This window comes from Globicephala melas, chromosome 13, assembly GCF_963455315.2.
Source record: "Globicephala melas chromosome 13, mGloMel1.2, whole genome shotgun sequence".
In the NCBI taxonomy this organism is placed as follows: Eukaryota; Metazoa; Chordata; class Mammalia; order Artiodactyla; family Delphinidae; genus Globicephala; species Globicephala melas.
The window spans coordinates 38,909,420-38,935,004 of NC_083326.1; the positions used below are offsets into that span (position 1 = coordinate 38,909,420).

The following is a 25,585-nucleotide window of genomic DNA, read 5'->3' on the forward strand; positions in this document are numbered from 1 at the left end:
TTCTGGATAGAGGGAAGAGTGCAAGGCTGAAAACTGTCGGTAAAGCAGCAGCAGTTATATTAGCGGGGAGAGGGGGATGTTCAGTATTTTTGTGGTTTACACAGTGACCTCGTTTTTTATCTCTACTTAGATAAGATTTATGAAGTGGTCTTGTTTTTGCTTTGTTTTATCCTACTTTATCAAGGTCATAGAGTGGTCTTGATTGATGTAGGTGTTCTGTGAAATTGTTTATGTCCAGTAGAGAAAATACATGTCTATCTGTGAATGCCAGGCTAGAGGCTAATGCCACTTAGACCTGCCTAATAGGACCAGGCTAGTTCCCAAGGTCAGTGGTTGCTTTTCTCTTGTTCAAGTATATATTTTTTAATGATTTAATGAATGAATATAATGGTGGTCTTCGTATACCTGAAGGGCTGTCCCATGAAAAAGGCTCATTTTATAAGAATTCAGAGGGTAGAGTTGGGACAATGGGGAAAGTCACAGAGTGAGCAAGCTTCCACTCACTGTAAAAGCTTTAACAAAATGAGACCCTCAACAGGAAGATGAATTCCAATGATTTGACTTCTCAGTGGTGACTGGAGAGTTAATGGATTGGGATATTATAGACGTGACTAAGGCACTGAATGGAAGGCTGGACTAATAGCCTCAGATTTTTGTGCAGTTCTGTGAAGATCTCCCCAAACCTGCTTGGCCTTCCAGCATTCTTCTTATGGAGTTCCCAGTAAGAATCAGACACTGGCTCCGCTAAGATGAAGAAAAACTGTCTAGGGCCTTTTAGGATTTCACAGTCTAGAAGTGGAGACAGACATGGAAGCAAACAGCTGCAGTGTAGTTCTTAAGGGCAGTTCTGAAAAATAGTTCTCCCTGGAGGCAATTTCACCCCCCATGGGACATCTGGGAATGTCTGGAGACGTTTCTGATTGTCACCAAGGTGGGGGGTGGAGCGGTACTACTTACATCTAGTTGGTAGAGGCCATGGGTGTTGCCAAGCATCCTACAGAGCACAGGTCAGCCCCACATCAAAGGATCTGTCATTCATGTCAGAATGTCAACAGTGCCAGTGTTGAGAAACCCTGTTCCAGAGGGAGGGGGAAAAAGTGAAAGATACATAGAGGGAGGAATGGGTCATGCTAGCTCTAGGGAACATCAGGAAAGGTTTTACAGAGGAGGTCATAACTGAGCTGGGTTTTGAAGGTGGGATAGGAATTCCCTGGTTTAAAAAAAGTGCCTAATTATTTTAGAGAAACAATCTGAAATATTTATTGATAAATGATATGACGTCTGGGAATTCCCTGGCAGTCCAGTGGTTAGGACTCCACACTTTCACTGCTGAGGGCCTGGGTTCAATCCCTAGTTGGGGAACTAAGATCCTGCAAGCAGCTTGGCAAAAAAAAAAAAAGCGTAATTCACTGCAAATAATTTAGTGTGGGTGTAGGGGTGGTGTGAGAAAGAGTCGAAGTTTGGCCAGGAGTTGAAAATTGTTGAAACTGTGGATGGATACGTGGAGGTTCATAATATTCTTCATTTTTTTATGTTCTTGAAATTTTCCGTAACAAAAATTCCAATCAAGTTTTTTCTTTTTATATTATGGTAAAATATACATAGCATAAGATTTACCATTTGAACCATTTTTTTAAGTGTACAATTCAGTGGCATTAAATACATTCACAATGTTGAACAACCATCACCACTATCTATTTCCAGAACTTTCTCACCATCCCAAACAGAAATTCTGTACGCATTAAACAGTAACTCCCCATTCCCTACTCCCCACAACTCCGGTAACCTCTGTTCTACTTTGTGTCTCTATGGATTTGCCTATTCTAGGTACTTCATATAGTTGAAATCATATATTTGTCCTTTTGTGTCAGGCTTATTTCACTAAGCATGTTTTCAAAGTTTACCCATGTTGTAACATGTATCAGAATTTTATGGCTGAACAATATCACATTGTTTGCATATAGTACATTTTGTTTGTCCATTCATCTGTTGATTCAAACCAATTTTAAAAGGAAATTCTTTATTTGGGGGAGGTGGGGGCAGGTGGTTGCAGGAAGGATAGTGTTTGCATGTTTAAAAGGATAGAAAGCAGTGGAGGGACTTACCTGGTGGTCCAGTAGTAAAGAATCCACCTCCAAATGCAGGGGACGCAGGTTCGATCCCTGGTCAGGGAACTACGATCCCACATGCCGCAGGGCAACTAAGCCCGCGTGCCACAACTACTGAGCTCATGCGCTGCAAACTACAGACCCCACGTGCCCTGGAGTCCACTCACTACAACTAGAGAAAGAAAACCTACATGCCACAGCTAGAGAGAAGACTGAGTGCTGCAGTGAAAGATCCCACATGTCTCAACGACGATCCCTCATGCTGCACCTAAGACCCGACACAGCCAAAAATAAATAAATAAATAAGTAAAGAAAATAAATAAATATTTTTTTAAAAAGCAGTGGAAAATGGAATTGTATAGGATTGGGGAAATAGAGAAGTTTGTCACTGCTGGGGGCTCAAGAGCACAGAGAGGGGAACTGTGGCTGATGGGGCTGCTGAGAATGCTAGAACTGAGTTAATATGAGTCTTGTATGCCATACTAAGGCTATGATATTTTTCTTATAGGCAAGGGAGAATCAGTGGAAGTCCCTCCCCTGCCCCAATCAAAATATATTTATTATTTCTTCTCATTATACAACTAATACATGCTTGTAGTCAAAAATTCAAACCATACTGAAATATAAACATTTGAAAGAAGAAATCACTATTTTCTTATCCATACAGCTAACCACTATTAAAAGTTTGATGTATATTTCATATCAGAACTCACCAGCTGGGCTTCCCTGGTGGCGCAGTGGTTGAGAGTCCGCCTGCCGATGTAGGGGACACGGGTTCGTGCCCCAGTCCGGGAGGATTCCACATGCCGCGGAGCAGCTGGGCTCGTGTGCCATGGCCGCTGAGCCTGCGCGTCCGGAGCCTGTGCTCCGCAACAGGAGAGGCCACAACAGTGAGACCCCGCGTACCGCAAAAAAAAAAAAACAAAAAAAAAACCTCACCAGCTGAAGACCACAAGAACCACCTAAAATTAAAGTTAGATTTATTTAGCTTGCTGCAGCAAGGAAGAGCACACGCCAGAGAAACTGTGGGGATGGATCATTAAGAAGGAATTGGGGGGAATTCCCTGGCAGTTTTACTGCCATGGGACCCGGGTTCAATCCCTGGTTTGGGAACTAAGATCCTGCAAGCCTCGTGGCATGGCCAAAAAAAAATTTAAAAAGGAATTAGGAAGGGTTTATTACAAGATTTGATCTTGTGCTGATTTTAAGGAGGTTTTAGGGAAAGCAGGATCCTGTTCTGGATTGGGCACTGCAGGAAGCAGGGGCAGTTTGGTGACTGAGTAGATCTTTGGAAATTTTTAACTGAAATGCCAAAGGATTAAGATTGAGCTAGAGATACCACTGGTAAAGGAGTTGTAATTATTTATGTATTTACAATATAAGAAAAAGGTAGTAGCCATTTTCATGGTTTCAGGGTGGCCTTGACTCTGTGTTGTTCCACAACAGTCTCAGAATAGCCTTTTCTGATTATTGTTTATATCTTGTGAGGCCTAGCTGATGTTTTGTTAGGAACATTATAGCTTAGTGTGAAAATTAATGAAGGGAAAAGTCACCAAAATGGAGTCGGGAGGTCAAAAGGGGGAGCTCTCACACACTTACCACTAGACCTCAATACAGATCCCAAAAGGAAGAGACAAACCCCATCACTCCAGCAGAAGTGACACTACTACCACCACCAGGAGGAAAAAAAATAATTTCTTCTTGCCTGGCAACAGCCCAGCCAATGAAAAATCCACTATACTTCAAACTCCCAGTTTCCTCCAATGGACCTCTTGTTTCTAACAGCCCCTCCCAACTCCTCCTCCTCTATAAAAGAGTTTTCTCTCTTGTTTTACTGGGCTTGCCTGTGGTTTGCCATAGTCGCATGTCCTGAATTGTACTTCTTTGCTGTTCCCACATAAACTCATTTTGCCACTAAAAATAACTGGATGTTTTATAGTATCCGCCTGCCGATGCAGGGGACGCGGGTTCGTGCCCCGGTCTGGGAGGATCCCACATGCCGTGGAGCGGCTGGGCCCGTGAGCCATGGCCGCTGAGCCTGCGTGTCCGGAGCCTGTGCTCCGTCCGCAGTGGGAGAGGCCACAACAGTGAGAGGCCCGCGTACGGCAAAAAAAAAAAAAAAAAAAAAGATTCCAGAGAAGTCTGTAGGAATCTAAGTACATTTTTCTTTTAAGATAACATATATTCCACCTTGAGGGGTCAATATTATATCTAGAGCAACTCTGTTTTGATCACTGCCTATCCAAGCTTATGAAATTTTGAAAGAGGGGTTCTAGGACTGGTGGTATTCATTTACCTTTCCTGTTACTTCCCTTCCCTAACACATAGCATCCCCCCTCTTACTTTTTGGTGGAGACAGAAACATCCCTTCCTAGGTGTGAAATGATAGGGATTTTAGACTTTTGAATGTCTTGACTGTTGTGGTGTAAGCCATATAAAAAATTGTTAATGGGGCATTGCCTGGTGGTCCAGTGGTTAGGACTCCACCCTTCCACTGCAGGGGGCATGGGTTCAGTCCCTCGTTGGGGAATTTACATCCTGCAAGCCACAAGGCGCAGCCAAAAAAAAGTTGTTAGTAATTGAATCTAATTAACCAGGGAATCAACTGATTTTTTACAAGGGAAATATACTAGAGGGAACTGGGTAGCACTCAAAGGAAAATGGATACAAACCCAACAGTTAGTTTTATTATATGTTTTAGCTAAATCACAAGAAAATCACATTAGGTATTAGACTCATACCAAGGACTAACTGAAGATAAAAAGAGCAATATTAAGAATGGGGCCTTACAAGTATTGTGGTCAAGAGGTACCCAGAGTCTTAAACCAAAAGAGAAGAAGAAAAATAACTAGAAAAATAAAGAACAAGAGCATACGTATTAAAGCATGATAATCTGTGATTCTTGGTATTTGGGTCTAGTTCTGTGGGTCTTGAGTAGGAGTTGTTTACTTTATGCAGTTTTTAACTTGATCTGAAGGGCTTGGGTGGATGTTTCTCCTATCTGGAGTTTTCTACTTCTGCGGATTCCTAAGACTCCTGAGATGAAGGTCTTTTCCTGTAACAGTCTTCCAGTGTGGTGGTTCCAAAACATGTCTGTGAGTTGTTGACGCTCCTTCCATCAAGAGGTGGAGTCTATGTCCCTACACCCATGAACTGGGGTGGGCTTTGACTACCTTGTCTAATAAAATAAGATAGAAGCAACGTTGTATGACTTCCAGTTGCCCCTGGGGCACTCACTTTAGGAGGCTTCTGCAGTTCTCTAAGGGATCTGCTTATCCTGGGGCTGCCATGCAAAGAGATCATGTGAAGATGAGAGGGAGGAAGGAGGGGAGGAGAGAGACAGATGAGGAAAAGAAGAAGGAGGAGGAGGAGGAGGAGGAGAAAAAGAAGAAGGAGAAGAAGAATGGGAGGGGGAGGAGGGGGAGAGATGAGAGGGGAAGGAAAGAAAGGGGAGGGGAGGGGAGGACAAGGAAGGGAAGGGGAGAAGAGATGGGTCTGAAGGTCCTAGCTCTTTCAACTCCCAGTTGTTTGAGTGTTCCCAGCCCAGGGACCAAACATGAGTGAAGAAGCCTTTGAGATGACACTAGCCACAATCTGGCTATAACCGCATATGAGACTTTAAATGCTAACTGCCTAGATGAGCTCAGTTAATTCACCAGATTTTAAAAAGATTTTATTTATTTATTTTTGGCTGCATTGGGTCTTCACTGTTGTGCGCGGGCTTCCTCTAGTTGCAGCGAGCAGTGGCTACTCTTCATTGTGGTGCGCGGGCTTCTCATTGCAGTGGCTTCTCTTGTTGCAGAGCGCAGGCTCTAGGTGCGCAGGCTTCAGTTGTTGTGGTGTGCAGGCTCAGTAGTTATGGCACACGGGCTTCATTGCTCCGCGGCATGTGGGATCTTCCCGGACCAGGGCTCAAACCCATGTCCCATGCACTGGCAGGCGGATTCTTAACCACTGTTTCGCCAGGGAAGCCCAATTCCCCAGAGTTTTGAGCAAAATAAAATGGTTGTTATTGTTTGAAGTCGCTCTTTTAGATTGGTTTGTTATGCTCCAAGAGACAACCAGAACACAATGAATTGATGATGGCTTGTGTCCATCTATTGAGAGACTTGAATCCAGGGATCAGTACCTTGGAATTTTATTGTCATGTAACTTGATAACAGCACTTGCTAAGGTCCTTTCTATTGAAATTGTTCTCTGATCTTCTTCATAATCTAAAAGCTCCTGGTCTAAGATTATGTAGAAGCTGATTAGGTGACTGGTGAGGACAATGGCCATGCATACCTTTTGGTAGCAAGACTAAACAGCTTTCCCTAATTTATTATATTTAGTACCATTATCAGAGTAGAGGAGAGTAGTATACTCTATTGAGGATTAATTCATAATTATCCTGAGAGCATCGAAAAAACTCCATAGTCTTTAATTTAGTTCATAAAATGTATTACACACACTATCAGTGGACAAGAACATTTAAACCTGAAATCTGTAAGTAAAATCTTTTGTAGACTGTTATAGTACAGTCTTTGTATATGAACATTAGTATGCTTTTTTTAAACCTGAGAAATACATTATTGAAACATATGTAGGGACTTCCCTGGTGGCCCAGTAGGTAAGGCTCCATTCTCCCAATGCAGGGGGCCCAGGTTCAATCCCTGGTCAGGGAACTAGATCCTGTATGCATGCCGTAACCAAGCATTCTCATGCCACAACTAAGAAGCCCGCATGTCGCAACAAAGATCCTGTGAGCGGCAACAAAGACCCAGTGCAGCCAAAATAAATAAATATTTTAAAAAAGAAACATATGTATATTAATAACTTACTTATACATAGCACAGGGAATTATAGTTATCATCTTCTAATAACTTATAAAGGAGTATAATCTGCAAAACTGCTGAGTCACTATGCTGTACATCTGAAACTAATATAATACTGTAAATCACTTATACTTAAAATTAAAAAAATTTTAAAGTAAAAAAATAACTTACACAAAGTTTAACTTAGAAAGACTGAAATTTTTTAGCTTGTAAATTTTCTTTTATCCTAAGTTTGGTAAACATGAGAGCTCTCATAGCAGTTTTGGGTCCATTACAAAGTGGAGAATGTGAAATAAACTTAATTATTTCTATTAGGTTTCCTTTTTTTTTTTTGTACTGAAATAAGATGCATAGAATTAACATCTTAATTACATAGAATTAACCATTTGAAAACATACAATTTAATGGTATTTAGTACATCTGCAATGTGTTGCAGCCACCACTTCTGTCTTGTTCCAAAACATTTTTATCACCCCAAAAGAAAATCCACATTAAACACTCACTCCCATCCCCCACCTCCCATGCACCCTAGCAACCACTTTCTGTCTCTGGATTTACCTATTCTGGATATTTATATATAAATGGTATCATAAATATGTGATCTTTTGTGTCTGGCTTCTTTCACTTAGCATAATGTTTTTGAGGTTCATCTATCTTCTACCATGCATTACTATTTCATTCATTTTTATGGCTGAATAACATGCTACACTGTTTTTATTATTGTAGCTTTGTAGGAAGTTTTGAAATCAGAAACTGTGAGCTCTCCAACTTTGCTTTCCTTTTTCAAGATTGTTTTGGTCATTCAGTGTCCCTTGCAATTCCATATGAATTTTAGGATCAGCTTTTCTATTTCTGTGCAAAAGACCATTGGGATTTTAATGAATTGCACTGAACCTGAAAATTGCTTTGGGTAGTATTTCCATATTAACAATATGTCTTCCTATCTATAAATAAGATTTGTCTTTCTACTTATTTAGGTCTTTAATTTATTTCAACAGTATTTTATAGTTTTCAGTGTATACCTGAAAATCCTCTTGGTTAAATGCATTCCTAGGTATTTTATTATTTTTGATGTTACTATAAATGGGACTGTTTTCCTAAATTAATTGTCAAATTTTTCATTGCTGGTGTATAGAAATACAACTGATTTTTTTGTGTTCATCTGGTATCCTGTAATTTTGCTGAATTAATTTATTAGTTCTAATTATTTTTTATGGATTCCTTATATATACAATTTTCTATATATAAGATCATATCTTCTGCAATAGGATATACATTTACCTCCTCCTTTCCAATTCCAATACCTTGTATTTCTTTTTCCTTGCCTAATTTCTATGGCTAGAACTTCCAGTATAATGTTGAAAAGAAGGGGCAAAGATAGGTATCCTTGTCTTTCCTGATCCTAGGGGGAAAGCTTTCAGTCTTTCACCATTAAATATAGTGTTAGCTGTGGGTTTTTCCATACATGTTCTTTATTATGTTGAGAATAAAAATATTCCTACTTTGATGAGCATTTTTTTTTCTTATCATATAGGGATGCTGGATTTTGTCATATGCTTTTTTTTCCCCACTAATTGAAATGATCATGTGTTTCTTCTTCATTCTATTTATATGGTGTATCATATGGATTGATTTTTGTATTTGAACCACCCTTGCATTCTTGGGATAAATCCCACTTGGTCTTCATGTATAATCTTTCAATATGATGCTGGATTTGGTTTGCTAGGATTTTGTTAAGGATTTTGTATTCCTTGTATACCACATATTCATAAGTGATATTTGTCTACAGTGTCTTCTTGTGATAGTCTTCCTTTTTTAAGTTGAAGGGGCATATCTTCTTGTTACTCGGTGGCCATTCCAAGAAAGCCAAAGATAGTTTATGGAAAAAAATGCATTGTTCTAAATTTGAGGCCTGTATTTGGGAAGACAAATTGAGAAATATGGTCAGAGGACCCAAGATATGAAAATAAGTCATAATTATCTAAGGGCATAAACAGTTACAATCACTATTTTGAAAACACAGCAATAATTAACAATGTCAATGAATACAGATCTAACTGCATGTTGTGGAAAGCCATGGTACACTTGTTAGGGGAACCACTGACTAAAACCGCCCACCTTAGCCAGGCCTGATAGTAAACACTTGCATGAGTTATCTTACAGCAGGAGGTCCTACTAAGGAACGCAGAACTAACAAGCTACCACCAGCTGGAAGAATTTGGGAAAGGTCAAAAGGAGAGAGGAGACGTCAGTCCATATGTCCTAACAGCCTCCCAGAATCCTTCTTGCTGGAATCCATCTTGGCAGAGTGATGCACAAACCATTAGGAAGGACCCTGAGTCAGAATGATTGGCCAGAGACAACCTGGAAACTAACTCCATTACCATAAAGCCTGAGACTGTGAGCCACGTGGCAGAGCAGTTCTCCTGGGTTCCCTTACCCTGCTGCTCTCCACCCGGGCACCCGTTCCCAATAAAGTGGACATATGAATTATATATATTCTCTCCGCAGCTAGATTTTGCTCTCAGTGACATATATGTAGATATGTATAATTATAAATAACATAGACTAGTGGTGTAAGTACTAAATAAGTCATTCAAGTCAGTTAATGACATAGAAAGGAAATTCTCACATGTATTGGACTGGTTGGGAAAGAAAAGAAGGTAGAATTCAAGGTGGTCTTTAAAGTTAAGGTAGACTTGGGGCTTCCCTGGTGGCGCAGTGGTTAAGAATCTGCTTGCCAATGCAGGGGACACGGGTTCGAACCCTGGTCCAGGAGGATTCCACATGCCGCAGAGTGGCTGGGCCCGTGTGCCACAACTACGGAGCCTGCACACCACAACTGCTGAAGCCTGTGTGCCACAACTACTGAAGCCCGTGTGCCACAGCCGCTGGGGCCCACGCACCTGGAGCCCATGCTCCGAAACAGAGAGAGGCCACCACAGTGAGAAGCCCATGCACCACAACAGAGAGTAGCCTCCACTTGCTGCAACTAGAGAAAGCCCACACACAGCAACAGAGACCCAATGCAGCCAAAAATAAAATAAATTAATTTAAAAAATAAAGTTAATGTAGATGAGATAGAGAAGGAGGGAGTGGGAAGAGTTGGAATCTCAGGTGAAGACAATTTGGGAGAAGATATGAAGCCATTTTGGTGGCTTCAAGGCTCAGGGAATAGTGTTGAAGATACTGTTAGGTCTTGGGAGACAGGTTAAAGTTGGATTAAGTTAAGGCTTAGAACTAGACTAAGCAGATAGGATAAAGAAAAGGATGTAAAATGAGGGAAAGAGAAGAATGTAGAGATAGGAATTAATATTGGAGTGAGAGGAAGAGGAAGGAGAGTTACCTCACCTCTTGAGGTATCTCTGAACCTCAAGCTGTAGTGACATTAAAAATGGGAAAGAGAAGCTATACTTATAATCAAACAAACAAATAAATAGGCAAAGTTCTTGAACAGTGTTTCCCAAAAGATGGCTTAGGAATTCCTGTGGTTTCTTATATACCTTTCTTGAAATTTCTTGTATTAATATTTAGAATATGACAGCATCTGTCTTCTGTTTCTTTTGTGAATTATCATAGTTAAGACAAGTGCTATGTCCAAATGTGCTGAATTAATTATGAGATTTCTGAAATTAATTTTTAACTATGTCATATATGAATATGTTCTTGTAAAAAATGAAAACAATTCAGACACAGCTTAAGGGCACCAATTCTTATCCTCTCTTATTTGCATACTTATGAATTCTTATAAAATATATACTTCTATAAAACAAACATTATACTGTACTTATTTTTTGTAACTTAAAAACAATCCACCATTGGATTTATGAATCTTTTAAGCTGCTGCATGTATTCTGTAAGATGAAGTATCACAATTGATTTAGCCATTTACATGAAGAAAGTCCCAACTCTTCACTGTTACTGAGCTGGACCACACAACTAGCATTTGGTGCCCTGTGCAAACACGCTGGTGTTTAAGAGATTTTTAATTACCCCTTGGTAAATACAGTTTCTCCCAGGAGGACGGTTCTAAGCCTGGCAAACACCGCCCCGCCTCCGGCCCAGACCCAGGCGGCACGCCCCCCGACCGCCTCTCCAGGGCGCGTCTCTTCCCCGCCCCTTCCGCTCGGCCTCGGCAGAGCCTGTTCGGTGGGCGGGGCGTGGGTAGGCCGTGACGTCACTGCCGGCTGGTCGCCATCTTGCTGGTTTGCGGCCGATCTTGGAAGTGGCGGCAGCGGTGGTGAGGGCGTGGGGAAGGGTGGGGTGAGGGGGCGAGGCCGCGGCGGGGGCGGTGAAACTCTCCTCCCCCTCAGCCTCACCGCGTGGGACGGCGTGAGCACGGTATCGGAGTGATGTCCGCTTTCTCTGAGGCGGCGCTGGAGAAGAAGCTGTCGGAGTTGAGCAACTCGCAGCAGAGCGTGCAGACCCTGTCCCTGTGGCTAATCCACCACCGCAAGCACTCGCGGCCCATCGTCACAGTGTGGGAGCGGGAGCTGCGGAAAGGTGAGTCGGCCGCGCCTCTCGGCCTCTCCCCGCCGCTCCCTGCCGCTCCCCGCCACCCGGCCAGTTCCCTGGCATCCCCGGGACCACCCCCCTCCTTAGGAGCCCCATTCCCCTAGCGACCCCAACTCCCGACTGCCCCGCACGCCGCCTCCCCAGGGCCCCGGGCTTCCTGGCGTCGGTGGTCTGCGGGCCAGGAGGAGCGGCGTGTACTGCGTTTCCTGCAAAGTCTACGTTTAGTAGGTGTTGTTGAAGAAGGTATTGTATAAAGGATTAACATTTATATTGGTTTAACGCGGAAACAGTAGCCAGGGGCTCAGCACTCCGCACCTAATTACAGTCATAAATTTAGGCAGTCAGGTTTTTTCATTGGGTACATTATAATGGAGGATAGAGGAGGGGAAAGATTGGTATGGGGAGATACTTCCATTATTTCTATAACACATCAACTCAAACTTGTGAAATTAAGGGGAAACATAGTTTTAGAGCTGGGGAGTGTAAAATAAGATGCGTGATGCAATGGAAAGAACTCTGAATTTGTAGATTTCAGAGGAGATGGATTAGGGAGATTTCTTAATTTCTGGATTGCAAGTGCCTCACCTGAAAATGAGGGAATTAGATTAAGTTGATCTAAGGTCCTTTCTTGCTCTATGATTACATGCCTCTGGGGCAGCGTCTTTATTTTGCAAAGCATTCTATAGTGCTCCTGTAAATGAAGTTAACTTTTTTTCAGCTGTAGTCTGCTGTCACTAAAATATCTAGAAGAATCATTTCACTACTGCAGAGCAGATTTATCCGTAAGAACTGATTGTATGATGGTACGACTGAAAATTAAAATATTTCATTTGCTTAGTCTGAATTTGTACCTTAATTCTTATTTCATTCGGTAAAGAGAATGGGCACTCTTAATTGTTGTTTCAGACATCCTAATGTACCTGATACGATGGTTATTATTAATTGTTTTAACAAGCCATTATTAATCAAGTAGATGCTTGTGTACTGATCCATATGAAAGCCACATGATGATTAATATCAGAGCCAAAATGTGGCATTGGCTATATAGAGTGGAGACATTCTGTATGTTTTCTTGTGTATTTGCTTGTGGTTAATCCCTTAGAACAGTGGTCTCCAACCTTTTTGACACCAGAGACTGGTTTCATGGAAGACAATTTTTCCACGGACCTGGGGGGGAGCAGGATGGTTTGGGGATGATTCAAGAGCATTACATTTATTGTGCACTTTATTTCTATTATTATTACGTTGTAATACATAATGAAATAATTGTACAACTCACTATAATGCAGAATCAGTGGGAGCCCTGAGCTTGTTTTCCTGCAACTAGATGGTCCCATGTGGGGGTGATGGGAGACAGTGATACCCTAAGTGTGTTGCTTATGTCCAGTCTACTCCGTAAGATGCAGCTTAATTGTCACTTGCCACTCACTGATAGGGTTTTGATATGAGTCTGCAAGCAGTTGATTTATTATGGTCTCTGTGCAGTCAAACCTCTCTGCTAATGATAATCTGTATTTGCAGCCGCTCCCCAGCGCTAGCATCACCGCCTCAGCTCCACCTCAGATCACCAGGCATTAGATTCTCATAAGGAGCATGCAACCTAGATCCCTGGCATGCGCAGTTCACAGTAGGGTTCGTGCTCCTATGAGAATTTAATGCTGCTGCTGATCTGACACGAGGTGGAGCTCAGGTGGTAATGCGAGTGACGGGGAGCAGCTGTAAATACAGATGAAGCTTCGCTCACTTGCCCACTGCTCACCTTCTGCTGTGCAGCCCAGTTCCTAACATGCCATGGACCAGTACCGGTCTGTGGCCCAGCAGTTGGGGACCCCTGCCTTAGAATAAGTTGATGTAGAGCCCTGTTTTTCACTTCATATGTAAGTGTATGTGTATTGGCTGTCATGGAGGAATTCACCTGTGAGTGGCTGAAAAGGTTTGAGAAACACAGATATAAATGTCTGGCAAATAGCTGTGAACTTTGAGAAGGCAGGAATTGTCTTTGCTTTTCTACCTTACTAGATATGAAAATCAACAACAGGTTTATATTTGGGGGTGGGGTGGGGAGGGAAGAAAGAGCATAAGGATTGGTACCCAAATTGTTCTTAAGAACTACCACAAATCAGTAGAAAAATGGCCATACTGTTAAAAGGCATTTTACGTAAGCGGAAACCTGAAAGGCCTATAAATGATACTCAATCTTACTAATCAAGAAAAAATAAATCAATGAAGTACCACTTTAGACCCTTTGGTTTGCAAAATTAAAATTATGATAGGAAATGCCCTGCCAGTCCAGTGGTTAGGACCCGGCGTTTTCACTGCCTGGGACCCCAGTTCGATTTCTGGTTGGAGAAGTAAGCTCCCGTGGGGTACAGCCAAAAAAAAAAAAAAAGAAAAACAGGTGTGACAGTACCTAGGATTGGTGAGGATGACAGGAAACAAGAACTCTCTCACACTGCTGACTGTAGTGTAAAAAAGGAGATGTGTTTCCATTTGTTTCCATTTGTTTCCAACTCTAAAGAAGTTGGAAACAAAGATGTGTTTCCATTTGTTTCCATTTGTTTCCAGCTCTAAAGAAGTTGAAGGTATATGTCCTTTGGCCTACCAGTTCCATGAATATATCCTGGAAACTCAAGAAATTATGTTTATTGTAGCCTCTTAATAACAAAATTAGATAAACACTTTAAACATCTCATTAGTTAGAGTATGGACAAATATATTTTGTCTTTCATACAGTATAATATAATACTGTCCAACAGTTTTTGTGAATGAACTAGAGCTGCATGAAACAACATGACATGAATATTGGGCTAAGAAAGCAAGGTGCAGACCAATATGCTATATAGTGAAAGTTTGAAAACATGCAGAACAATACTCTATATTGTTTACAGGTATCTGTAGCTAGAACATGCATAGAAATGATTAACACCATAGTCCAAGATAGTGGCTACCATAAGGAAGAGAGGGAATGAAAATGGATCTGTGTTAGCTTATAGTACATATATATGAAACATTTTTTGAAACAAATGGAAAATGATAAGATGTTCTATTAGCTGAGTTTGGGGATGTTTTCATATGTTAAAATGTTTCATAAATAGAGTTAAAGGCATATAAACAGATGCTTTAGGAGGAGAATAGTGTTGGGTGATGATGGTGATGATAGAAATGGTAGTAATAGTGGAGGTGATGATCATGCTGCTGCTGCTGCTGCTGCTGCTGCTGCTGCTGCTGCTGCTGCTGCAGTTCTCAGTGTGCTCTGGGCTTTTCTGCCAAGGGTTTCCTTTCCTTGACACACGATTGTGCCTTTGTAGGGTGTAGCCATTATGTCCTCCCCATTCTCTGCAGTTTTGCTCATCAACTTTAGGATCCTCTCTTTCCTTTAGCATAATGATAGTGACAGTAATTTACTGAGTACAAGGCATTGTTTTAGACATCTTACTGTGGTATCTTGACTCCTCACATTATCTCTGCAAAGTAAGTATTTTTGAAAGGAATTGATCAAATTTGAAATGTCAAGAAATTAAGGAAAATTAGTTGAACATTTTGTATTAAGCTAGGCATTCTTTAGTTTCTTGAAGTGTTTAAAGAAGACAAAAATGTGACATCGGTAGGAAAAATTACTGCTCAAAATATGAGAATAAGTAGGTAAAATGATACGTCAGATATGGTAATCATGCAGTTGTGAAGATTTCCCCTTTGTCCACTTTTCTTATTTTTGTCTCCTTTAAAGAAAGATAATTTATTTTTGGAGGAATATACCCCGTGGCCCTTATGAAGACCAAAGTAGCTATAATTTCCCTGATAAATGCAATAGAGTGTAACCAAAAACATAAGTGACCATTTTTTTGTTTTGTAACAGCTCTATTGAGTTATAATTAAGATACCATACAATTTACCCATTTGGTTTTTAGTATATCATATATTGTAAAACCATCACCACAATAAATTTTAGAACATTTTCATAACCCATGCCTTTTAGCTGTCATTCCCGCTTCCCCACCTCTAGGCAACCACTAATTTACTTTGTTTCTATAGATTTACCTTAAATGGAATCATATGATATATAGTCTTTTGTGACTAGGCTTCCTTTGCTTAGGATAATATCCTCTAGGCTTATTCTTGTTGTAGCATGTATTTAGTACTTCATCCCTTTTTATGGCCAAATAATAATCCATTGTATGCATTTATCCATTCATCAGTTGATAGACATTTGGGTTGATTCCACTTTTTGGCTATTATGAACAATACTGCTATGAATATTTGTGTACAAGTTTTTGTGTGGATGTGTTTTAATTTTTCTTGGATATATACCTAGGAATAGAATTGCTAGGTCATATATGAACTCTACATTTAATGTTTTGGGGAGTTGCCAGACTTTTCCACAGTGACTGCATCATTATACATTCCTGCCTGCAGTGTATGAGGGTCCAATTTCTCCACATCTTTAACAACACTTATTATTATCTGTCTTTTTGATTATAGATACCCTGTTGGGTGTAAAGTGTCTTGTGGTTTTGATTTGTGTTTCCCTGATGACTAATGCTGTTGAGCATATTTTCATTTGCTTATTGGCCATTTGTATGTCATCTTTGGAGAACTGTCTATTCAGATCCTTGCCCATTTTAAAATTGCATTGTCTTTTTTTTTTAATTTTAGAATTTCATTTTTTTTTATACAGCAGGTTCTTATTAGTTGTCTTTTATTATTAAGTGTTCTTTATTTTATTTTTTAAATTTATTTTTACATCTTTATTGAAGTATAATTGCTTTACAATGGTGTTAGTTTCTGCTTTATAACAAAGTGAATCAGCTATACATATACATATATCTTTATGTATTTTACATACAAGTCTGTTATCAGATCCATGACTTGCAAATATTTTCTCCCATTCATTGGGTTGTCTTTTCACTTTCTTAATACTGTCTTTTGAAGGTGATTGTTTTAAACTCTGAACTTCTCAGTAGTGGGCTAAATTATAAATTAGCCCACTAATTAAATTATATGTTGCATTAATTGCTGTAGAAATATCATCCATGAATGTACCAGAATTTACGAAACAACACTGACAGGCTCTTTCCTACATGCAAACACTAGGCTCTTTCCTACATGCAAGTACAAGAACAACAAGTCTCTGCAAGAGTTGTAGAAAGAGAATAGATAGGAGGAAGTTCTTTGTAGTTGATTAGAGTTGCTGCTTTCAGTAGTCTAGTTGATTGAGTCGTTTACACTTGCCTCTTGTATGTTATTCATATTTGAGTCTTAACAAAATCATAATTTTCTCAGCCCTTTAGAGTATGTTAATTCACCCTGTATTTATTATCTTATATATGTCTAGCATTGGATATATTCCAGTCATAAAACAACGTGTTTTTTTGGTTTTGTTTTGGCCATGCCGCGTGGCTTGCGGGATCTTAGTTCCCTGACCAGGGATTGAACCCGGGCCACAGCAGTGAAAGTGCCAGGTCCTAACCACTGGACCGGCAGGGATATATTTATATGTCAAATATATTTCAATTAAAAAAATAAATAAAAAGAAAGAACGTTGGTCCCTGCCCTCATAGAATTTGTAGTCTCATGGGGAGGGCAAACAACGAACAAGAAAATTGTAAATATAAGTTTTGTATTAAGTGCATTTAAGGGAGGAGAACCTTAAGTAGTTAGATGGTGAGGGAAATGATCTCTGTAAGGTGACCTTCAATTAAAGACCTCTCTGAACCAGCTATGCCATAAATGGGGAGGAGGTATTCAGCTACTGGGATATGTGAAGATGCTGAGGCAAGAAATAGCTTGGAATGCAAAGAGCCAAACCTGGGAATGTTCAGCCCTTGAGTGCTCTTTACTGTTTTTCCCCCACTGGCAACAATTAAAATATTAAAATGCCTAAAGTTTAGATTTTCCTTCTATTTGTAATCACTTGTTAAAATCAGTACTTTGTTATCAATAAACTGTGTTAGACATCTTTCAGGGAACTAATTATCACTTTATATTGTATTATAGACTGGGGGATTATGTGTTGGTTATGAAGTAGATAGTGGGTTCCTATAGGTGGTTGTTTTCCAAGTTTTAGCCTGCATAATCTCAACATATTGCCTTTGATAAAGGTTCTTAAATATGTCGAATTAACATTTATATTCATGAATATGGCTTTAGGTTTGTAAGTGGTGCTAAAATAAGTATATTCTTAGATACTCTATTTGGTTTTAGAAAAATACAAAAGGTTAAAGAACATTTTTCATCCTCTTTAAAAACATGTAGCCATATAAATCCTTACAACGAAGAGATTCTGTTTTTGAATTGACAATTCAATGGCTTTTATATTGTCTAATACTGTTATTTTGGAAATACTATACTTTTTTGTAGTTAGCATTAAACAAGTAAGTTAGACAGTGTTTATATTTTGTTAATTACACTAAGAATTTGTTTTTCTCAAATCTGTATGACTTTTATGCACCTCAGTGTAGTCATCATCCAGCTGTAACAGTTATATTCTTTGTTAACAACTTTAAAAAAGTTAATTTCTTAAAATATCATCAAATATCCAGCTAGTATTTGTTTCCTTGATTGTCTCACATTTTTTAAATTTTAGCCAGTTATTTGAATCAGGATGCAAGTAAAGTTTCTTCATTGCATTTGATTATTATATTTAAGTTCCTTTACATCTATGGATTCCCTCTTTTATTTTAAATTTATTGTTTGAAAAAATCACATTGGTTGTTACATAGATATTCTCAGCGTCTAGACCAGGGATTATCGACTGTATGATTAAAGGATCCCTTTATTTTTGTAAAAATTATTAAAGGCCCCTGATCTTTCATTTATGTGGTTTATATTTACTGGGAGTTATATTAGAAAGTGAAACCTTGAAAAATATTTATTTAATAATTATTATTTTAAAACTGTGGTACTAAATTGATTTTATGTTAACATAAAATGACATTTTTAATGAAAAATAACTTAAAAATATTAGAGAAAGGAGTGATTGTTTTACATTTTTGCAAATCTTTGTCTGTCTTAATTAAAGACAGCTGAATTCTCATGTCAGCTTTTCCATTCAGTCTTCTTGTGATGTATATCACATAACCGCAGGAATATAACACTGTACACAGGTGAGAGGATGAGAGCGAAAAAGACAAATAATGTCTTAGTATTATTGTGAAAATAGTTTTGAGTTCATGGACTCCATGAAAGGGTTTTGAGGACCCGCCAACAATTCACAAACCAGATACTAAGAGCTAGGCCATTTCCTATTATTGGTAGTTAGATCAAGAGGCTAGCACCCATTGCTTTGCCTTAAGCAGACATATTCCCTCCAAAATGTTAATTCCTACTCAGTGTGAACTTAAACCAAATTTATGAAATTTCCCTTTGGGTTATAATATAATTTTCTTTAGGTTCTCTTTCCTATAACATACAGCTTTTTTAAAAATCGATGATTTGATGTTGTTTTTATGGCTCCAAAATTTAAGGAAATTATCCTTAAATTTCTAATAAAAATAAAGGTGTGCGCCTGCATTAAACAAACATAATTATAGTTCATAATTTTACAAGTGTATTTTTGAATAAAATGAAATTTTCATTTGATATGTAAAAGTTTCTCCTGTTGGTTTCCTTTACTCATCAAATACCTATTGAGCTCCTGCTCTGTTGCTAGACCAAGGATGATTCAGTGGATAAGGGAGACATAGCTTACATATCAGTCAGGGCAACAGACTGCTAAATTAGTAACTTCATAGTGATACAAAGAGAAATATCAATATAATTGGGAAACTAGCTTAGTTTAGGCAATTGATTTGAGATTTGAATTTACTAGGAGCTGTACAAAGTATGTAGACATAGTTTTTACTGTTGCTTTAATCGTTTGAATGTCGTTTTATGTCAAACAAAGGTTATTTGACATTTTAAATGTAACATTTCAGTTCACAACTCCTTTTTGGAACTAGACAGGATAATAAAGTAAATATTTTAGGTAGACTTTTAATGTTTTATGTCTGCAAGGAACTTTAAGTGATTTAAGATTTTTAAAATCCTTTTGTTTGTAAAAATGTATGAAGAGGATTATAATAATGAATTATTTATGTAGTCACCTTGCAGTCATCTAGGTTATTTGGTCATTTTTGGTTCTCTTGGCTTTTATCAGGTACCTGTTAGTCTTGTTCTTCTTTTTTTTTTTTTTTTTTTGCGGTACGCAGGCCTCTCCCTGTTGTGGCCTCTCCCGTTGCGGAGCACAGGCTCTGGACGCGCAGGCTCAGCGGCCATGGCTCACCGGGGCACGAACCCGTGTCCCCTGCATCGGCAGGCAGACTCTCAACCACTGCGCCACCAGGGAAGCCCTCTTGTTCTTCTTTTTATAGCTTTTCCTTAGTCCCTTTTATATCTATAATAACTGAGAAACTAAGAAAAAAATTACCATTCTATATACTTTCCAGGTGTATTTTTTAAAATACAGTATATTTTAGTAGGTAGTAACATGCATGTAATACGAAATTTAAAAGTCACAAAGCCTCCTTTCCACTCTTCTCCCCCTGCCACCCATTTTCCTTACCCAGAATCAATCTGTTAAGTTTATTCTTCCAGAATTTTCTATGCATAGTCATCTACATATGTTACAGTTTCTTTCTCTCTTTCATGTTTAGACAAATGGTTGGATATTATATAGATTTCTCTGTGCTTTTGCTTTTCTTTTTAATATATCTTTCAGATTATGATGTATTTATATATATGATGTTGCCTCAATTAAAAAAATGACTGCACTGTATTCCATTTTATGGATGCACCAAAATTTATATAACTGTTACTCTATTGATGAACATTTAGGATGTGTCAGTTTATCTTATAGTTTATAAGTATTAATTTATGTTACTAAATATTCTTATTTTCTTAACGGTTTCAGCTGATAGAAGTGGTAGGCATTGGTTTATCACACCATTTTTTTTTAAGTTCTTTTTACCTCCACCCATTTGAAATGCCTCCTTTAACATACACTCAGTTTTCATATATATATTTGGCATATTTGTAGACTGTCATTCTGCTCCGTTCATCGGACTACTCATGTATCACTGTCACACTCTTTATTATGTTTTCACATCTAGTAGGACATCCCACTCCAACCCCCCGCCAGCCTGCAAATTGCTCTTCTTTTTTTTTTTTCCCCAGAGTTTTCTTGTGTCTTCTTGTTTTGTTTTTCCATATAAACGCTAGAATCAACTTGTCATTTGCAAGAAAAAAATTATTTTGGTATTTTATTAGCTCAAAGAGAATTCACATCTTTTTTTTTTTTTTTTTCTTTCTGCATGGCATGTGGGATCTTAGTTCCCTGACCAGGGATTGAACCCGTGCCCCCTGAAGTGGAAGCTCAGAGTCTTAACCACTGGACTGCCAGGAAATTCCCGAGAATTTACATCTTTATGATGGCTAATCTTCTTAGGCTGAGAACCGTGCAGTCTTATTCTAAATGTATTTGTTGTAATTGTTTAAGTAAGTGGTTCTCAAACTTGTTCAGGTATTCGTTCATGATGCCTTGTAAAGCCCTGTGAAGACCATCACAAAATGCACATTTAAGTTTACAGTAACTGTATAACTTTGCACTAAATGTATCTCATTTAATTCTAGTACAGGCTAATAGAAGAAAGTGTCAGAGGATTGTCATGTTATGCGAAAGCACTTAAAACTGAAAACATTTACATTCATTAAGGTTTTGTTTTTTGTTTTTTTCTTTGTAAATTGGGAAAATGGTTTGCATTGGTTGATTTTTGTGATGACATTTTGGTCCAGTTCAAGGAATATTCTTCTTCAAGAGCATGGTTTAAAAACCTTATCTATTTATGAATGGATGAACAAGATGTACGTATATGCAATGGAATACTACTCAGCCATGAAAAAGAATGAAATAATGCCATTTACAGCAACATGGATGGACTTAGAGATTGTCATACTAAGTGAAGTAAGTCAGAGAGAGAATGAAAAATGCCATATGATATCACTTGTATGTGGAATCTAAAACATAACACAAATGAACCAATCTATGAAACAGACTCACAGACCTAGAGAATAGACTTGTGGTTGCTAAGGGGGGCGGGGGAGGGATGGACTGGGAGTTGAGGGTTAGTAGATGCAAACTATTATATATGGAATGGATAAACAACAAGGTCCTACTGTATGGCACAGGGAACTATATGTGATAAACCATAATGGCAAAGAATATAAAAAAGAATGTATATATATGTATAACTGAATCACCTTGCTGTATAGCAAAAATTAACACAACTTTGCAAATCAACTACACAACAATTAAAAAAAACCTTTGTCTATTTAATTCAACATGCTGTTTTCATCTCTTTAGTATTGGAATAAATCATAATGTGTATGGTATTCTATTTTATAGATTATTCTTTTAAACAAGGAGGTTTGGGTAGTTAAGGACCATGTTTTTCCTGAACTATCAAAAAATTCAGTTTTCTTGGTAGAAAATCATGAGTTATCTTGAAGAGCACTTGTGATGGTTAATTTTATGTGTCAAATTGACTGGGCCACAGGTGGCTTTAGATATTTGGTCAAACAGTATTTTGGGTATGTCTGTGAAGATGTTTCTGGCTGAGATAAAACATTTTAATCTGTAGAGTGAGTAAAGCAGGTTGTCCTTAATGTTGATGGGCCTCTTTCAGTCAGTTGAGGGCTGGAATAGAACAAAAAGGCTGATGCTTCTGTGAGTAAGAGGGAAACTTGTCCTGCCTGACTGCCTTCTTTCCTTCCTTTGGACTTAAAGTGAAACATGGGCTCTTCCCAGATCTTGAGTCTGCTTTCTGACAAGTGCTATGCCATCAGCTCTCCTGGGTCTCCAGTTTGCTGACTGCAGATCTTGGGACTTGACAGCCTCTATAATCACATGAACCAGTTCCTTATAATTTCTTTCTGTGTATGCACACACACCTTATTAGTTCTGTTTCTCTGGAAAACCCTGAGTAATGTATACATAATCCAGATTTACAACAATTTAATTAGTAAATCAACTAATACTTAATGTGGATTTAATCAAGTTTATTGTTTTAGAATTTTAAAAATGCAGTTGATGTGCTATAACTAGCACATAAAAACGCTTAATGATTAAGAATAATTTCACTTTATTTATTTTTAAAATTTTTTTAAATTTATTTTTATTTATTTTTTTGGCTGCGTTGGGTTTTCATTGCTGTGCACGGGCTTTCTCTAGTTGCAGCGAGTGGGGGCTACTCTTCGTTGCAGTGCACAGGCTTCTCATTGCAGTGGCTTCTCTTGTTGAGGAGCAGGGCTCTAGGCGCGTGGGCTTCAGTAGTTGTGGCACGCGGGCTTCAGTAGTTGTGGCTCACAGGCTCTAGAGTACAGGCTCAGTAGTTGTGGCACATGGGCTTGGTTGCTCTGCAGCATGTGGGATCTTCCCGGATCAGGGATTGAACCCATGTCCCCAGCATTGGCAGGTGGATTCTTTTTTTTTTTTTTTTACAGAATATTTTTTTAAATTAATTAATTAATTTATTTATTTTTGGCTGTGTTGGGTCTTAGTTTCTGTGCGAGGGCTTTCTCTAGTTGCTGCAAGCAGGGGCCACTCTTCATCGCAGTGCTCGGGCCTCTCACTGTTGCGGCCTCTCTTGTTGCGGAGCACAGGCTCCAGAGGCGCAGGCTCGGTAGTTGTGGCTCACGGACCTAGTTGCTCCGCGGCATGTGGGATCTTCCCAGACCAGGGCTCGAACCCGTGTCCCCTGCATTGGCAGGCCGATTCTCAACCACTGCGCCACCAGGGAAGCCCTGGCAGGTGGATTCTTAACCACTGTGCCGCCAGGGAAGTCCCACTTTATATATTTATAATTGACACTTTAGGTGTAATTTTTGCTTTCTTCCATCAATATGCTGATGATTCAATATTCTTTTTTTTTTTTTTAGCAGTCTCAATGTCACTGTATTTCTTGAGCACCTCTACTCAGCATGTACAATGCAACACTTTGTCATCTTTCCCCACTCTTGTCCCACTTCCCTGTTACTCTTCCTGTATTTCCTATTTGAGTGAAAGGGATTACCAGTTGCCTAATTTCAGAACTTCAAGATTATCTTGACAACTCTCTTTATACATACCTCACCTGCAGCTTTTTATTGCTATTTTAGCAGTATTCTGTTTGTCTCTGCTATCCCATCCCACTGCCCAGCTCCTCATCTTTTACTAGCACTCTTGCAGTAATCCTACTCCTAGGTATATATTCAGAAGAATTGAAAGTAGGTATTCAAGCAAATACTATACAAGAATGCTCATAGCAGTGTTATTCACAGTACTCAAAAGGTGGAAACAACCTGAACGTCCATTAGTGGATGAATAGATTTATGTGGTATATCCATGCAATGAAATATTATTCAGCCATAGAAAGGAATGAAATACTGATTCATGGTACAATGTGGATGAATCTCAAAAACATATGAAGTGAGGACTTACCTGGTGGTCCAGTGGTTAAGAATCCTCCTGCCAGTGCAGGAGACATGGGTTCGATCCCTGCTCCAGGAAGATCCCATGTGCTGCGGGACAACTAAGCCAGTGTGCCACAACTACTGAGCCCATGCTCTACAGCCCATGAGCTGTAACTACTGAGCCCACGCGCCACAACTACTGAAGCCTGCACGCCTAGAGCCTGTGCTCTGCAACAAGAGAAGCCAATGCAATGAGGAGCCTGAGCACCACAACAAAGAGTAGCCCCTGCTTGCTGTAACTAGAGGAAGCCTGTGTGCAGCAACGAAGGCCCAACAGCAGCCAAAAAACAAAAAACAGAAAAGAAAGGAAAAATGAAGAGAAAGAAGCCAGACACAAAAGGTCGCATATCGTAGGATTTCATTTTATATGAAATATCTGTTGAATACCAATAGAATATATGATTCCACAAAGGGAGAAAGTCGTTGCCAGAGACTGGGGGGGAGAAGAGTAATGGGAAATGAATGACTGTTTAATGGGTATGAGGTTGTCTTTGGGGGTGACAAACGTGTTTTGGAAATAGATGTAGGTGATAGTTGCACAACTATATGGTAAATGCTCCTGGATTATACACTTTAACATGGTTAATTTAATGTAATGTGAACTTTCTCTCAATTAAAAAAAAGATGATATAGGGAATTACCCAGCGGTCCAGTGGTTGAGAATCCGGGCTTTCATTGCCAAGGGCACAGGTTCGATCCCTCCTTGGGGAACTAAAATCCCACAAGCATTACAGTGTGGCCAAAAAAATAAATAAATAAAAATATAAAAATAAAAAAAGGTGGGGCTTCCCTGGTGGCGCAGTGGTTGAGAATCCACCTGCCGATGCAGGGGACACGGGTTCGTGCCCCGGTCCGGGAAGATCCTACATGCCGCGGAGCGGCTGGGCCCGTGAGCCATGGCTGCTGAGCCTGCGCGTCGGGAGCCTGTGTGCCGCAACGGGAGAGGCCACAGCAGTGGGAGGCCCGCGTGCTGCCAAAAAAAAAAAAAAAAAAGTGATATAAACACATTGCACTTTTATGTGTCTTTTTTGTTGTCACAAACTACATTTTTTTTTTTTTTTTTGGCTGCGCAGTACACCATGTGCGGTATGCAGCATGCGGGGTCTTAGTTCCCTGACCAGAGATTGAACCTGGGCCTCCTGCATTGGGATCGTGGAGTCTTAACCACTGGACCACCAGGGAAGTCCCACAAACTGCATCTTATATATGTTGTGTGCCCATCATCAGACTTATTATTATTTTATACATTTCTATTTTAATTCACATAGGAAACAAAAAGAGAAGTTACCAACCAAAAAATAAAGTAATACTGGCTTTTATATTTACTTATGTAGATACTTTACTGATGTTCGTTATTTCTTTATATGGCTTCTAGTTATGATCTAGTGTCCTTTCATGTCAGTCTGAAGGACTCTCTTTAGCATTTCTTGTAGGAGACATCTACTACCAATAAAGTCCTTCAGGTTTTGTTTACCTTGAAATGTCTTAATTTCTTCTTCAGTATTGAAGGGTAGTTTTGCCAGATTTAAAATTCTTGGTCGACATTCCCCACCTCACCCCCACCCCCAGGGGTTTAAATATGACATCTCATAGCCTTCTGGCCTCCACAGTTTGATGAGAAATTGTTAATTTTATTGAGGCTCCCTTGTGTTTACATGACAATGA

The 25,585-nt window shown here is 39.3% G+C and overlaps 1 protein-coding gene across 2 annotated transcripts in view; it reads left to right on the top strand.

The window, feature by feature from the left end:
- The first annotated feature begins 11,155 nt into the window (after nt 1-11,155).
- Nucleotides 11,156-25,585, top strand: part of RPRD1A (regulation of nuclear pre-mRNA domain containing 1A) — a 72,933-nt gene continuing 58,503 nt past the window's right edge. The window contains exon 1 of one of the 2 annotated variants that reach the window (XM_030876546.2): nt 11,156-11,425. In XM_030876546.2, coding sequence (XP_030732406.1) covers nt 11,275-11,425 — 151 coding nt within the window. In that variant the 5' untranslated portion in view covers nt 11,156-11,274. The remainder of the gene's footprint in view (nt 11,426-25,585) is intronic. The other variant, XM_030876544.3, reaches the window with a different exon arrangement.